Source organism: Geotrypetes seraphini, chromosome 5 (genome assembly GCF_902459505.1).
Source record: "Geotrypetes seraphini chromosome 5, aGeoSer1.1, whole genome shotgun sequence".
In the NCBI taxonomy this organism is placed as follows: Eukaryota; Metazoa; Chordata; class Amphibia; order Gymnophiona; family Dermophiidae; genus Geotrypetes; species Geotrypetes seraphini.
The window spans coordinates 12,749,685-12,764,658 of NC_047088.1; the positions used below are offsets into that span (position 1 = coordinate 12,749,685).

Here is a 14,974-nt window from a genome sequence, read left to right on the forward strand (position 1 = left end):
GAGGTTATGAGAACTTGAACAAGGGTTCAGGTAGTGTGCTCAGAGAGGAAAGGGCGAATATTGGTGATATTAAAGAGATAGAAGCGACAGATCTTAGCAGCTTGTTGAATATACAGTGGTGCCTCGCATAACGGACGCCTCGCACAGCGAACGCTGCGCACAACGAACTTCAGGTCTTGCTTCCCACAACGAACTTCGTTTCACACAACGAAGTCGCCCGAGCTGCATCCTTAACTGCCCTCTCTCCGCCTGGCTCCCTGTGCAGTGGCGCTACATATTTTAAACCCCCCTGCCGCCGCTGCTGCATATTTTTAAGCCTCTGCTGCCACCGCATATTTTTAAACCTCCCCCCGCCGCCACATATTTTTTTAAAAAAGCCACCACTGCTGCAACTTTAATCTCACCCGCTCACTCGTAACTGGTGGTCTAGCAAATTTCCCAGCCAGAAGCGCAGAGATCAAGAGCAAGCCTTCTGTGCTACTGCCTGGGCCTGCGCTGATCTCTGAATGGCTGCAGTCAGCTCTCGCGGGACTCACAAGAACTAACTGCAGCCATTCGGAGATCGGCATGGGCCCACACAGGCGTGCAGAGGAATTGCTCCTGATCTCTGCGCTTCTGGCCTGTACGCCACTGGCTGGGAAAGATGGGAGGAATTAAAAAAGGTACCGAGGGGGGATGATTAAAAAGGTACTGGGGAGTATGTGGGGGGTGATTATAATACACAGCAAGGATCAACAAAACCCCTGTCTCCCCTCCCCTTCACATATATCCCCTCTACTATCAAGAATTTATATTTTTTTATGTCATCTTAGCATATTTTATGCTACAGAACGAATTATTTTTTTTAACGTATTGTTATGGGAAAATGCGTTTCACATAACGAACTTTTCGCATAACAAACTTGCTCCTGGAACCAATTAAGTTCGTTGTGTGAGGCACCACTGTACCTAGAAAATGAGAGGTCAGAATCGAGACAACTCCAAGGTTGTGAGCAGAGGAGACTGGAACAATGACAATATTAGTTACAGAGATGGAGAAAGGAGGAGGAGGAACAGAGGGTTTAAGAGGAAAGAGGAGTAGCTCAGTCTTGGACATATTTAGTTTCAGATGACTGCAGAACATCCAGGCAACAATGTCAGCCAAACAAGCAGAGACTTTTTCTTGGACTTTAGGTAAAATTTCAGGTGTAGAGAGGTAGATCTGGGCAGGGCTGTAGAGTTGGAGTCGAAGAGTCAGAGACAATTTTGGGTACCTGGAGTCGGAGTCATGGGTGCCAGAAACTGAGGAGTCGGAGTCGAAGGATTTATTTACCGACTCCACAGCCCTGGATCTGGGAGTCATCAGCAATAAAGGTGATCCTGGAAACCATGGGAGAAGATCAATGAAGACAGAAAAATCAACAGTAGTTGACGTAGGGACATGCATCTGGGACCAGATAAGAGAAGCTTCCTGAGCTGTTTGGGTGATGGATGAAGGGGAGGTGCGAGGTTGAAGTTCAGGAGAGTGGATGGTGGGTAGGGGAGAAGGATGTGACTTTGTATTGAATTCAAGGGCCATCTTGTGGACCTTGTCATGGAAGTAATCAGCCATAATCTTGGGGGGGAGAGAGAAGGTTGGAATCTGCAAGAAGGAGAGAGAAGCCCAACACCTCCGCCTCGACCAGTAGGGCGAGGCGTATGGGAGAAGAGGTAGCCACCATGGGAGAGGGCAGCAGCTGCAGTAGAGTCCTCGGGGCAAATCCATGTTTCAGTTAGAGCAAGCGGGTGGAGGGACTGGGAGATAAAGAGGTCATGAATGTAGTCTAAACATACTGAACACGGAACTGCCAAATCAGCTTTGGAATAGGCAATTCTGTGTTCCATATGTTTAGAGCTTGTAATACTACAGAAATGGCATGACTTCATCTAGGCATATTAGAATCGGATAAACTGTAGGACTGGACGTGGTATTCTGTTTAATTTAAGTGCTTTGTCAGCTTTGAAAATCTGCGCTAATTTGAGTTTTTATGACAACTTATGCAATCAAGACGGTTTGTTTCCTTATTTTTAATTTACCCCCTCCCCTTTTACAAAACTATAGCACGGTTTTTAGTGCCGGCGGTAACAGCTCCGACACTCGTAGGAATTCTATGAGTATCGGTACTGTTACCACTGCAGCCGGTACTAAAAACCGTGCTACAGTTTTGTAAAAGGGATGTGTGTGTGTTAGTTTTTGAATATACAGTATTTAATTTTTTTACATTGAACGTATTGATTATAATAAAAATCCGTGAAACTCTTTAGTGCATTTTGAATTTCTAGTTTTATAAGCAGCAGTATGAAAAAATATGCAAAGGTGTAAATATCACAGACCAGAAGTTTACAGTGGTGCCTCGCATAACGGACGCCTCGCACAGCGAACGCTGCGCATAACGAACTTTTTGTCTTGTTCCCTATAACGAACTTCGTTTCACACAACGAAGTCGCCCGAGGGGCCCGGGGGGGGGCGGAACTACTCTCGCCGCTTCCTAATGTGAACCGGGAACAGCAGCACCCTCCTGTCTGAATGCAGTGTTCCATCATCTCCCTCCACCTTACCTTAGATGCCGAGTTTTCCGGCTTTCTTTTTCGGCCAGCCACACACTTTCAAAGAGCAGCACATGCGCGCATGCTCTGTTGTTCAATCTTCTCCTCTGACGCAACCGGAAACCGGAAGTTGCAGGAGAGGAGAACATTGATCAACTCCAGCAGCTGCGCGTGCACAGCTTTTTGAAAGCGTGCGGCTGGGTGAAAAAGAAAGCTGGCAAACTCTGCATATAAGGTGAGGTGGAGGGAGGGAAATGTAGGGCTGCAGAACGAATTATTTTGTTTTACATGTATTCTTATGGGAAAACAGGGCTGCAGAACGAATTATTTTGTTTTACATGTATTCTTATGGGAAAACGCGTTTCACACAACGAACTTTTCGCATAACAAACTTGCTCCTGGAACGAATTAAGTTCGTTGTGTGAGGCACCACTGTATTTTCATTCCTAGATTAAAGCCTTTTTTTCAACTGGACAGAAGATAGACATGCTTCCATTATTTTGTAGATACCACACCATCACATTGCTGCAGTGGAAAAGCTGCCTCTGAATGCCTCTGGATGTCCACTGCTGATTCACTGCAAGAACTTCCGTGTGATCCACTTTGTTCTGATGCGAGAGAGGGATTGTCATGATGTGTATAGCTCACTGCTTAAACTCTCACAACCAGGTAAGAAAGAGAAGAAATTTTCAGGATGGTGGGAAAGGGATGGTGCATGGCTCTTAAAAAAAATTTATTGAAAGACGAGGGGGGAAAAAAAGCTCCTTTTTGAAAGGTTGCAGCCTATTGTGTAGTAGCTGAAAACGTCACTCGCCAAACAATTTTTCTGCATGCTTTAAAAATGTTCTTTAGTAGTGTAATTCCTTAAACTTCATCATTGTAATTCCTAGAGACTACCGTGTTAGGACGACAGTCACAAAAGGGAAGTAAAAAAATTAAGTGCCAAGTTGCAGCACTCTTGAGTGTTAATTCTATTAACAACATCTGGGCACCCAGATTCTATTTCAGAATTCCAACATGTTGGCATTTACGCAACCTGTGAATGTTAGGTGCCATCAACTTGTATTTGAATCCTAGCGACTTGATGAACGTCATCAAGTTTTCGTGGCAGAATACAGAAGCAGATTGCTGGGCCTTTCGTATAAATTTGATGTTGTCACTATTGTCGCATCAGACGTGATCCTCTGCCTCCAACACTGCCCATCTGCTGCTGCTCTTATGGGTGGTACATTGTTAGTCTGAAGGCCAAAAACAAACCAAAAAATAGCCAAAAAATAAATACAAAGCAAAACAAACATAAAAAAATTTGGCAAACTTCAAATCCTCTCACAGAACAAACATAGCACTAACCAAACAATTACTAATGGGACAAATCAGTACGGGCCAAAAAGTTTAATAAATAATTACTTTTATGGCCCCAAGCAGAGAACCTATGGGTGACTAGCACCAGGTTAATAAACCTAAATAAGTCCTGCTCCGTATATCATCTAGTTCAATGCAAAAAGTGCATTCAAAAATGTCAGTGAAACACCCATTCAATGTGAGTGCTGAGAGGGGAAGAAGGGAAAAAAAGCGTATCAAAATCCGATCCCCTTGCAATCAGTTCATGAGTTCAAATATTCTCAATTTATCAGAATGAGCATTGATACCCAAATAATGTTCAGCAAAAAAGAACTTATCTGAGATACAAAGGGTTCCTGTCCCGGCTCTGACTGAGAAATTTAAAGACGCCCTGAAGGTCCCGCATCGGCAACGTGCTCCACGTCAGGACTTAAAAATGACATATTAGGCGTATCAGCATATAGTGTTTTGAATGCATAGCACAGCATAGCTTGAATTCTATTCGTTTTTCTATCGGAAGCCAATGTAGCTCTGAGTAATGGTGTGACTTGGTCAAACCTTGGATTGCAAGTAACTTGGTTTGCAAGTGTTTTGCAAGATAAGCAAAACATTTTATTAATTTTTAACTTGATATACAAGCAGTGTCTTGCAATACAAGTACATACGGTATACACACATCACAACTGAGCCGATGGTTCTTCTCTCTCTGACACTGCAAGAGTGTAGTGACTGTTCTAAACAAGCCAAGTTTTGCAATACGAGAATATACAGTATACAAGCGTCACATCACAACTGAAGGGAAGACTCACCAGATCACAGGCACTCACTGGATCACAGGCAAGACAAATCGAAAGGGACACAAGTGGAAAGGAAATGCAAGAAAGGAACAGGCCGCAAACTCAAGTGTATATACACGAACGCAAGGAGCCTAAGGAATAAGATGGGTGAATTAGAAGCTATGGCACAAAAAGATAACATGGACGTCATCGACATCACGGAAACATGGTTGACTGAGGAGAACATCTGGGACACTGCTACCGGGATACAAGCTATACTGCAGAGACAGAGTGGCTCAGAAAGGTGGGGGCATTGCCATATATGTCAAAGAAGGAATTGAATCTACTGAAGAGAACACGCCACAACAGACGGATAAGTTAGAGTCTCTATGGGTCAAAATTCCGAGAACAAATGGACTGGAAATGAAGATCGGCATCTACTACCGACCCCCAAGGCAGTCTGAAGAAATTGATGGAGAAATGACGGACGAGATTAAATGCAACTGCAAGGGAGGCAACGCAGTTATCATGGGTGACTTCAACTATCCGGGGATAGACTGGAACCTAGGCACCTCCAGCTGTGCTAGGGAGACCAAGTTCCTGGATGCTGTTGGCGATTGCTTCCTGGAACAACTTGTCAAAGAAAATACAAGAGGAAATGCAATTCTGGACTTAATTCTAAATAGACTGTGAGGACTGGCACAAGGTGTAGAAGTAGAAGGGACGCTGGGAAACAGCAATCACAACATGATCCGCTTCGACCTGGATATAGGGGTGAAACATAGGTCCAGAACGACGGCCATGGCACTGAACTTCTGAAAAGGGAATTACGAAGGGATGAGACTCATAGTGGGGAAGAAGGTTAAGTAGAGGATAAGCACTGTAAAAACGCTAGAGCAAGCTTGGTCCCTTTTTAAGGACACAGCAACCAAGGCGCAAATTCTATATATACCGTGTATCAACAAGGGATCCAAAAGGAAAAAGAACAAGGAACCGGTGTGGCTCACTGTAGAGGTGAAGGAAGCGATCAGAGACGAGAAAACGTCGTTTAAGGAATGGAAAAGGTCAAGAACGGATGAAAACTGGAATAAGCACAAACAACATCAATGCAGGTGCCATAAGGAGTAAAAAGGGGCCAAAAGAGACTACAAGGAAAAAATAGCCAAGGAGATGAAAAACTTCAAGCCGTTCCATTGATATATTAAGGGGAAACGACCCGCGAAGAAAGTGGTGGGACCATTGAATGAACATGGAATAAAGGGAGTGTTAAAGGAGGACAAAGCAATCGCCGACAAACTGAGCACATTTTTTGCGTCTGTATTTACCAAAGAGGAGATATACACAGCATCAGGCTATATGCTGTATTTATCGAAGAGGAGATGAACACAGCATCAGGCTATAAGCAGGAAACGAAGACGGGAAACTGACAGGGTTGATGGTCAGTGTAGAAGAGGTATGCAGGCAGATCAATAGGCTTAAGAGCGATAAATCCTCGGGACCGGATGGCATCCATCCGAGGGTCATCAAGGAACTGAAAGGGACTATAGCTGAACTGCTTCAACTAATAGCCAATCTGTCGATCAAATCGGGAAAGATTCCAGAAGACTGGAAGGTGGCAAATGTTATGCCGATCTTCAAAAAAGGTTTGAGGGGAGATCCAGGAAACTACAGACCGGTGAGTCTGACCTCAGTACCAGTCTGATAGGTAAGGGAAGCTAGATGCGTATCTCTTATGAGAAGCTTAGAATGATGTGGGGACTAATACTATGCCAGGGTACACCTGGCGGGGCCTCCGCGTGTGCGGATCGCCGGACTTGATGGACCTAAGGTCTGTTCCGGAAATGGCACTTCTTATGTTCTTATGTAAAGGACCGCATCGTTGATCACCTGGACGGACACGGTCTGATGAGGACCAGCCAACACGGTTTCAGCAAAAGCAGATCTTGTTTGATGAACTTCCTGCACTTCTTTGAGGGAATAAACCGGCAGATAGACAAGGGTGACCCGGTTGACATTGTATATCTGGATTTTCAGAAGGCGTTCGACAAGGTTCCACATGAACTACTACTTCAAAAAATTGCGAGCCATGGAATCGAGGGTGAAATACTCATGTGGATTAAAAACTGGTTGGAGCATAGGAAACATAGTGGGAGTAAATGGACAATACTCGGACTGGAAGAGCATCACCAGTGGGGTGCTGCAGGGCTCGGTGCTAAGACCCGTGCTCTTCAAAATCTTTTTTTTTTTTCTCCCAATTATTATTTTTTTTTTTTTAAACTTACAATAAGTGTAACATCATATATAACACTTAATATTCTGTTTAAATCCATATCAAAATCTTTATAAACGATCTGGACATTAGTACGACAATTGAGATGATTAAATTTGCGGATGATACGAAGTTATTCAGAGTAGTGAAGACACGGGGATTGCGAGGATCTGTAACGTGACATAATCAAGCTCGAGAAATGGGCATCGACATGGCAAATGAGGTTCAACGTGGATAAGTGTAAAGTGAGGCATGTCGGTAACAAAAATCTCAAGCATGAATACAGGATGTCTGGGGTGGTACTTGGAGAGACCTCCCAGGAAAGAGACTTGGGAGTTCTGATCGACAAGTCAATGAAGCCTCTGAGCAATGCACGGCGGCGGCGAGAAGAGCGAACAGAATGATAGGAATGATAAAGAAGGGGATCACGAACAGATCGGAGAAGGTTATCATGCCGCTGTACTGGGCCATGATGCGCCCTCACCTGGAGTACTGCGTCCAGCACTGGTCGCCATACATGAAGAAGGATACGGTACTACTCGAAAGGGTCCAGAGAAGAGTGACTAAAATGGTTAAGGGGCTGGAGGAGTTGCTGTACAGTGAGAGATTGGAGAAACTGGGTCTCTTCTCCCTTGATAAGAGGAGACTGTGAGGGGACATGATCGAAACAATCAAAATACTGAAGGGAATAGACTTAGCAGATAAAGACAGATTGTTCACCCTCTCCAAGGTAGGGAGAACGAGACGGCACTCTCTAAAGTTGAAAGGGATTAGATTCCGTACAAACGTAAGGAAGTTCTTCTTCACCCAGAGAGTGGTACAAAACTGGAATGCTCTTCTGGAGTCTGTTATAGGGGAAAACACCTTCCAGGGATTCAAGACAAAGTTGGCAAATTCCTGCTAAACTGGAACGTACGCAAGTGAGACTGGACTCATTTAGAGCACTAAAAGTCTTTGACCTGGGGACCGCTGCATGAGCGAACTGCTGGGCACGATGGATCACTGGTGGTGTGACTGTTCTAAACATGCGTCACATCATCACAACTGAGCCGATGGTTCTTCTCTCTGACACTGCAAGAGTGTAGTGACTGTTCTAAACAAGCCAAATCTTGCAATACGAGTGCATACAGTATACACGTGTCACATCATAGAAACATAGAAACATAGAAAGATGACGGCAGAAAAGGGCTATAGCCCATCAAGTCTGCCCACCCTACTGACCCACCCCCTTAGTCTATGCCCTAATAACCCAATTCTTTAACTAAACCTTCGTAGGGATCAGACATAACTCTGGCACGCTGCTTGCCTCGATCACCTGTACTGGAAGCTTGTTCCAATGATCCACCACTCTCTCCATGAAGAAATACTTTCTGGAGTCGCCATGAAATTTCCCGCCCTTGAGTTTGAGCGGATGTCCTCTTGTGGCCGAGGGTCCTTTGAGAAAGAAAATGCCATCTTCCACCTCGACACGTCCTGTGATGTACTTAAATGTCTCAATCATGTCTCCCCTCTCCCTACGTTCTTCAAGAGTGTAGAGCTGTAATTTATTCAGCCTCTCTTCGTACGAGAGACCCTTGAGGCCTGTAATCATCCTGGTGGCCTTCCGCTGAACCGACTCAATTCTGCGCACATCTTTACGATAATGTGGCCTCCAGAATTGTACACAGTATTCCAGATGAGGTCTCACCATGGCCCTGTACAATGGCATTATGACTTCAGGCTTCCGGCTGATGAAACTTCTATTAATACTGAGCCATTGGTTCTTCTCTCTCTGACACTGCAAGAGTGTAGTGACTGTTCCAAAAAAGCAAACAGGATGCTAGGAATTATTTAAAGAAGGGATAGTTAGCAAGACTAAGAATGTTACAATGCTTCTGTATCGCTCTATGGTGCAACCTTATCTGGAGTATTGCGTTCAATTCTGGTCTCCTTAGCTCAAGAAAAGGTTCAAAGAAGAGCGACTAAGCTGATAAAGGAGATGGAACTCTTCTCGTATGAGGAAAGACTAAAAAGGTTAGAGCTCTTCAGCTTGGGGAGATATGATTGAAGTCTACAAAATCCTGAGTGGAGTAGAACAGATACAAGTGGATAGATTTTTCACTCCCATCAAAAATTACAAAAACTAGGGGACACTCAGTGAAGGTACAGTAGTAGTAAGGCTATTATGTTCTTACCCAGTTACTGTATTTGTTCAGAAAGCACTAAAGAATTGATGTTGATGTCAGAGAGGATAGCACCTTTGGTAAAGCAGCTTTGTAAGAGGCCTGGTTTATCACTTGCCTGGAGGGTTAAATCTTGGGTGCAGTCAGCCTGGACTGGTCTAGCGGGATAAGGAAGGTGAAATTTGTTCTTAGCTGCTCATTTCCTTTCCCTGAATTCTGCTAGACCAGTGCAGGATCCATTCAGGAAGACAGCAGCTTTTAGGTTTCACTACTCTGTGGCATTCATTTCAGCTACAGCAATTAAGGTTTATATGTGCTTTTACCGAAGTTTCCCTTGGAGGAAGATGGATTGTTTGTTGATGTTCTAACATCTGTATTGTGTATCAGCTTGGTTTATTTATATAGTGGCAAGTTCCCTGCTGCACTCTGCCTCATATTGATAATGTCATTGGAAAGGTCAGGTTTTTGCCTCCATCTGCTGATAGGGTGGTGTAACCAGTCAGTCTGGACTGAGCTAGCATGAGTCAAGAAAAGGAAATTGACAGGTAAGAACAGATTTCACCAGATTTATTATTGTGTTGTGATACATACCAAGAAACCATCTCCACATGCTTGGAGACTTTGCTACAATTTTAATCTCTGGGCAATTTCCCGACTAGGCCAGAAAATTCCAAAGGAGACACCCACAATTACATGTTTGCCCTCTGAAACCAGAGTGTCTTTCTGACTTAACCTTCTCATTTATGTGTCTTTTTATTTTTCAGTAAAACATGAAGAACTTTATGCATTTTCTTATAATCCCAAATTGCATGAGGAAGACAGACAGATTGGATGGAAAATGATTGATTTAAGAGTTGATTTTCATCGCATGGGTATTCCTAATGAGTACTGGGACATCAGTGACATTAACAAAGGCTATGAGGTAACTTTCTGCTAAATACTAGTCTTCAATGGGTTAAGCTTTTGCAAGGGCGGTTCCCTCCCCAGGCCAGATCTTCCTCTTCCCATTACACTTCTCATACTAATAATCAGTTTGTGCAGGCCAGGGTTTCTAAAAGAATTCTTATTTTGAATGGAAACTATAAAAGTGACTAGTCCATAACTATGAGTAAGGGCAGTGAAATGGATTCTCTGTCTCTTTACACACTTAGGGCATCAGATTCAGCACGGCTCACCGCGCTACAAACTGCTAGCGCAGTTTGATAGAAGAGGCCCTTACTGTCATGAAGACACTCATTCTTTGATCATAAACAATGGCACTTTCCTGGAAATTCTCTGATGGGCACACACATTCATTCTTTCACACAGTTCATGTCTCCCTCACACACTTCTTATGGTGCTACTTGCTTTGCATGCACCCTTTTGATCTGTTAGGCTTTTAGTACAGTGTTCTTCAAACACCGGTCCATGGACCAGTGCCGGTCCACAGAAATTTCCTTCTGGTCCACAAGGCCAGCACGTGCATCAGGCCCAAAACAGTGCTCTTCAACCGCCGGTCCACGGTGCGATTGATGCGGCGTTATCTTCGAGCCATCTCCCTCTTCTTAACTGATTCAGTGCACAAAGCCACGGGCAGTGGCTCCTACGGGTGTCCTGTGTCTGAACCGGAAGACATTGCAACGTCAGAGGGAAGGCTTCCAGATGAGGCATGGGACGTGCAAAGTGCAATTAGTACTATTTTGGGGGTGGGGTCTGGGATGGAGATTGGGTAGAGATGGCCGGGGTCTGGCCCACGACTTAGCCCAGTGTTCTTCAACCGCTGTTCTACGGACCGATGCCAGTCCACAGAATAATTCTTTTATTTCTGCTGGTCCATAGATGTAAAAAGGTTGAAAAACACTGCTTTAGTACATATTCCTCCCCCTGAATTCTATATATGGCGCCCATTGGGAATCCCTTCACTATTCTCTATCCCCTTCCTTTTCTATTGCCAGTCACTAACATCCTTTTCCCCTAAAATTGGATTAACTGGAACACAGAAAAGATACAAGCAAATAAATTAATCATTATAAATAAAACATTTAATTTGCAGATAACAGTATCCAATATAATAAAGAGCTAGCCGCGCATGCGCACTTCTATTTGCGTGTTCCGTGCGCTGTAGGTCTGTGGCCGAAGGAGTGCGCATGCGCGAGTCCCCAGCCTTGACCGTGGCTTGAGGCGTATGCGCCAGTTAGCTGCATCGGGCGACAGGAGCGGCTCTGGCAGCGGATGCCGGGAGGAGGACTCATGGTCCTGCCGCCGCTGCCGCTCCTGTTCACAGCAGCCTGCACGTCGCCGACTCCCCCCTCCCGCAACAACCGCTACCGCTCCTGTTCTTCCCCTCCCTCTAGTCACCGCTGCCATTCCTATTTAAAACAGCCTGCTGAGGTTCGCGGCCGGCTGTAGCGAACCTCGCAGGCCGCTCTCCACATGGTAGCACGTTCCCTCTGACGCGATCGCGTCAGAGGGAACATGCTACTGATGTGAACAGCGGCCTGCGAGTTTCGCTACAGCCGGCCACGAACCTCAGCAGGCCGTTTTAAATAGGAATGGCAGGCAAGACCCCCCCCCCTTCCCCGCCGCACCCAGGCCCCGGCGTTCGCTGGTTGTGCAGACGTGTTTCCTGAATTTTTGCCTCCCTGGTATAAGATTAAATCCCGATCGCGCGGCTCCAACCCAGACAGAAAAACAGGCACTGGCAGTCACAGCGTTTCGTCCGAACGAACAAGCGGTTGGCTGTGCGCCAGCCTGCCAGCGTGCACCTGCGCAAGAGTGAGAACCAACGAGCACGTGCTCCCTTGCCCTCTGCGCGAGACGGTGAGCCCACGAGCACATGCCAGCCCGCCAGCAGCAGCCACTTAGTTGGCTCTCAAACTGGTCAGGCGCTGAAGAAAGCCGGCAAAGAAGTGACCCTGGAAGGTAGGACTGTCTATTGACTCTGCAAAATAACATTTTGCAAGGGAAGGGGGTATAATGATGGACAAGGAAAAGCCAAGCCTGCAAATGAAAAATTGGCAAGAACTGCATGTATATATATATATAGAGAGAGAGAGAGAAAAAAAAAAAAAAAGTTGACAGGTAGCAGGATACAGATGTTTCAGGCTTGGTAAATAAGGGGAGCAGTGAAGGGGTGGTGGTGGACACAGGGGAGGTAAAAGGAAGGGAGAATGGACAGGGGAAGCAGGCAAGGGGTGGTGGTGGACAGCCGAGGAAAAAGAAAGACAGAAATACAGAACAGGCTAAGGAGAGAGAGAGAGAGATAGAAATAAAGACAGACACACACACATATATTCTAGCACCTGTTAATGTAACGGGCTATAAGACTAGTATGTAAATATATGGATGAGTCACATGACTTGACAATCTGTCAAGGGAAACTAGGGACTGTGGCTATAAGCATTTTGAGTCTGTTTAATAAAAATGTAAGTTTTTGTAAGTGAAACAGTTTAAAGTTATAGTTGCAGCTGAAAAGTTCAAAATAAACAAAAGTAGTGCTTGATACACTTGTGTATATTTTAGGTCTGTAGCACGTACCCTCCTATCATAGTCATTCCTAAAGCAGCCAACAGTGCAACCGTGAGTGGAAGTGCCAAATTCAGAAGCAGGGCTCGGATTCCAGTGCTTTCGTACTTCTACAAAGAGAACAATGTGAGTTGCACACGCATCTCTTCCCCTTGTTTTGCTGTTTCAGAACAGGAAGCGTGCAACACATATCCTCTCAGCGACTTCCGCTTTCCTCTTGCTTTCCAGCACTCCTGACAGCTTCATCACTTATCAGAAACTGTGTTCCCAAAACAGTTCTGGGGAAAGCCAGAGCTTGTGCAGCTCTTAAAACATTTTCAGCCCCTCCCAGCTTTTACATGTTTATTTGAAACAAAATAACACGTAGTGAGCAGGAGGATGTTTTTTTGCTGGTTTTTTTTCTAGTGCTTGCATCCTTGCAATCAAAAATAGCAGCACTCACAGTTACCACAATCACTGTTCTATATTACCACATCATTCTGAATATACGTTCTTATTGTCCACTTAGAGCTCCTTTTACGAAGATGCGCCAGGGCCTTAACGAGTGCTAAATTGCCGCATGCGCTAGCCGCTACCACCTCCTTTTGAGCAGGCGGTAGATTTTCGGCTAGCGTGCACTAATCTGGTGCGTGCAATAAAACCACTAGCGCACCTTTGTAAAAGGAGCCCTTAGGGATTCTCAGAACGCCACCCTGGTAATTTAACACAAAGTGACAACACTCCTCACTGACTCCCCCAATATTGTATGATCTATATTGTGTGATCTATATTTAAATATATATTTTTTCCAATTACTTTAATTTATAGTTAATAATTTTTTTCAAAAAAGCATGTGAAGAGGTGTGGGGTTAATTTTCTGAAAAAAGTAAAAATTATAAAAGAAAATAATTGTAAAAAATATATTTAAATATAAATCACACATGATATTGGAGGAGTCAGTGAGGAGTGTTGCCACTCTGTGTTAAACTACCCGGGTGGCGTTCTGCGAATCCCTAAGTGTGGAGAATAAGAACATATATTCAGAATGATGTAATAATATAGAACAGCATCCTTGCACATCATCTATTACTGATGAGTGATATTGAGGGTTGATTATTAAAAGGTTCTGAGTAAGAAACGGCATAAAAGTAACTTAAATTTTAAAAATCTTAAATGAGAGAAGGGAAGAAATATAAGAAAATAAGTTTGAACTCTTAAGTGTATCAGACAAACTGAAAGACATATTTTATAGTTACTGCGGATGGGCAGACTAGGGCAGACTAGATGGGCCATTTGGCCTTTATCTGCCGTCATGTTTCTATGGTTTCTATTAGATCATAGAAATGTAGAAAATGGTGGCAGATAAAAGACGATATAGCCTACACAGTCTGGCCATCCATACCATCTGCTGTCTTCCTCTCATTTAAATGCTGTGTTTGTCCTGTGTTTTCTTGAATTCAGACAGTCTTTAGCTCAACCTTGTTTCCCTAGCAACAGCAGCAGATGAATCCAGAGACCAATGGGATAGCTCACATCTACCAGCAGGCGGAGATAGAGAAACTGATTAACAGGTGGTCCTATTGGCTGGCACTCCTCCTGTCTCATCAGTATTCTCTATCTCCCAGCAGGAAAAGGTCGCTATTCAACTAGCTCCTGAATTCTGGCTGTGGCTGGAACTTTATTTTCTCCTGTTGAGGTTTCTCTTCAGTGAGACTGCCATTCTGTTTCTCCTGTTGAGGTTTCTCTTCAGTGAGACTGCCATTCTGTTTCTCCTGTTGAGGTTTCTCTTCAGTGAGACTGCCATTCTGTTTCTCCTGTTGAGGTTTCTCTTCAGTGAGACTGCCATTCTGTTTCTCCTGTTGAGGTTTCTCTTCAGTGAGACTGCCATTCTGTTTCTCCTGTTGAGGTTTCTCTTCAGTGAGACTGCCATTCTGTTTCTCCTGTTGAGGTTTCTCTTCAGTGAGACTGCCATTCTGTTTCTCCTGTTGAGGTTTCTCTTCAGTGAGACTGCCATTCTGTTTCTCCTGTTGAGATTTTCTCTTCAGTGAGACTGCCATTCTGTTTCTCCTGTTGAGATTTTCTCTTCAGTGAGACTGCCATTCTGTTTCTCCTGTTGAGATTTTCTCTTCAGTGAGACAGGGGTGTCCGGCTGAACGGTGCCGGCTTTAGAGGTTATACTTGGGCCCCCCCTTGTCCCTGCCTCACTCTCCCTCCATTGCTAGAGGGTCTGACTGGGTCTCAATTTTTTTCTTCTTTCCCTTCTCTGTTAAAAAAAAAAAAAAAAAAAGAGACCACAGTTGTTACATTCTGCCATGCTTTTGCTGCAAACTGGCTTCAACTGGCCCTAACAACTAGCTTGAGAGTATGTCTGGCTTTTAC

The 14,974-nt window shown here is 44.5% G+C and overlaps 1 protein-coding gene across 3 annotated transcripts in view; it reads left to right on the forward strand.

Moving 5' to 3' along the window:
* The window catches only part of MTMR8 (myotubularin related protein 8), a 105,833-nt gene that overhangs the window by 30,384 nt on the left and 60,475 nt on the right, over window positions 1–14,974 (forward strand). For 2 of the 3 annotated variants that reach the window (XM_033944627.1, XM_033944629.1), the window contains exons 3-5: window positions 3,071–3,233; window positions 9,877–10,034; window positions 12,614–12,742. In XM_033944627.1, coding sequence (XP_033800518.1) covers window positions 3,071–3,233; window positions 9,877–10,034; window positions 12,614–12,742 — 450 coding nt within the window. The remainder of the gene's footprint in view (window positions 1–3,070; window positions 3,234–9,876; window positions 10,035–12,613; window positions 12,743–14,974) is intronic. The other variant, XM_033944628.1, reaches the window with a different exon arrangement.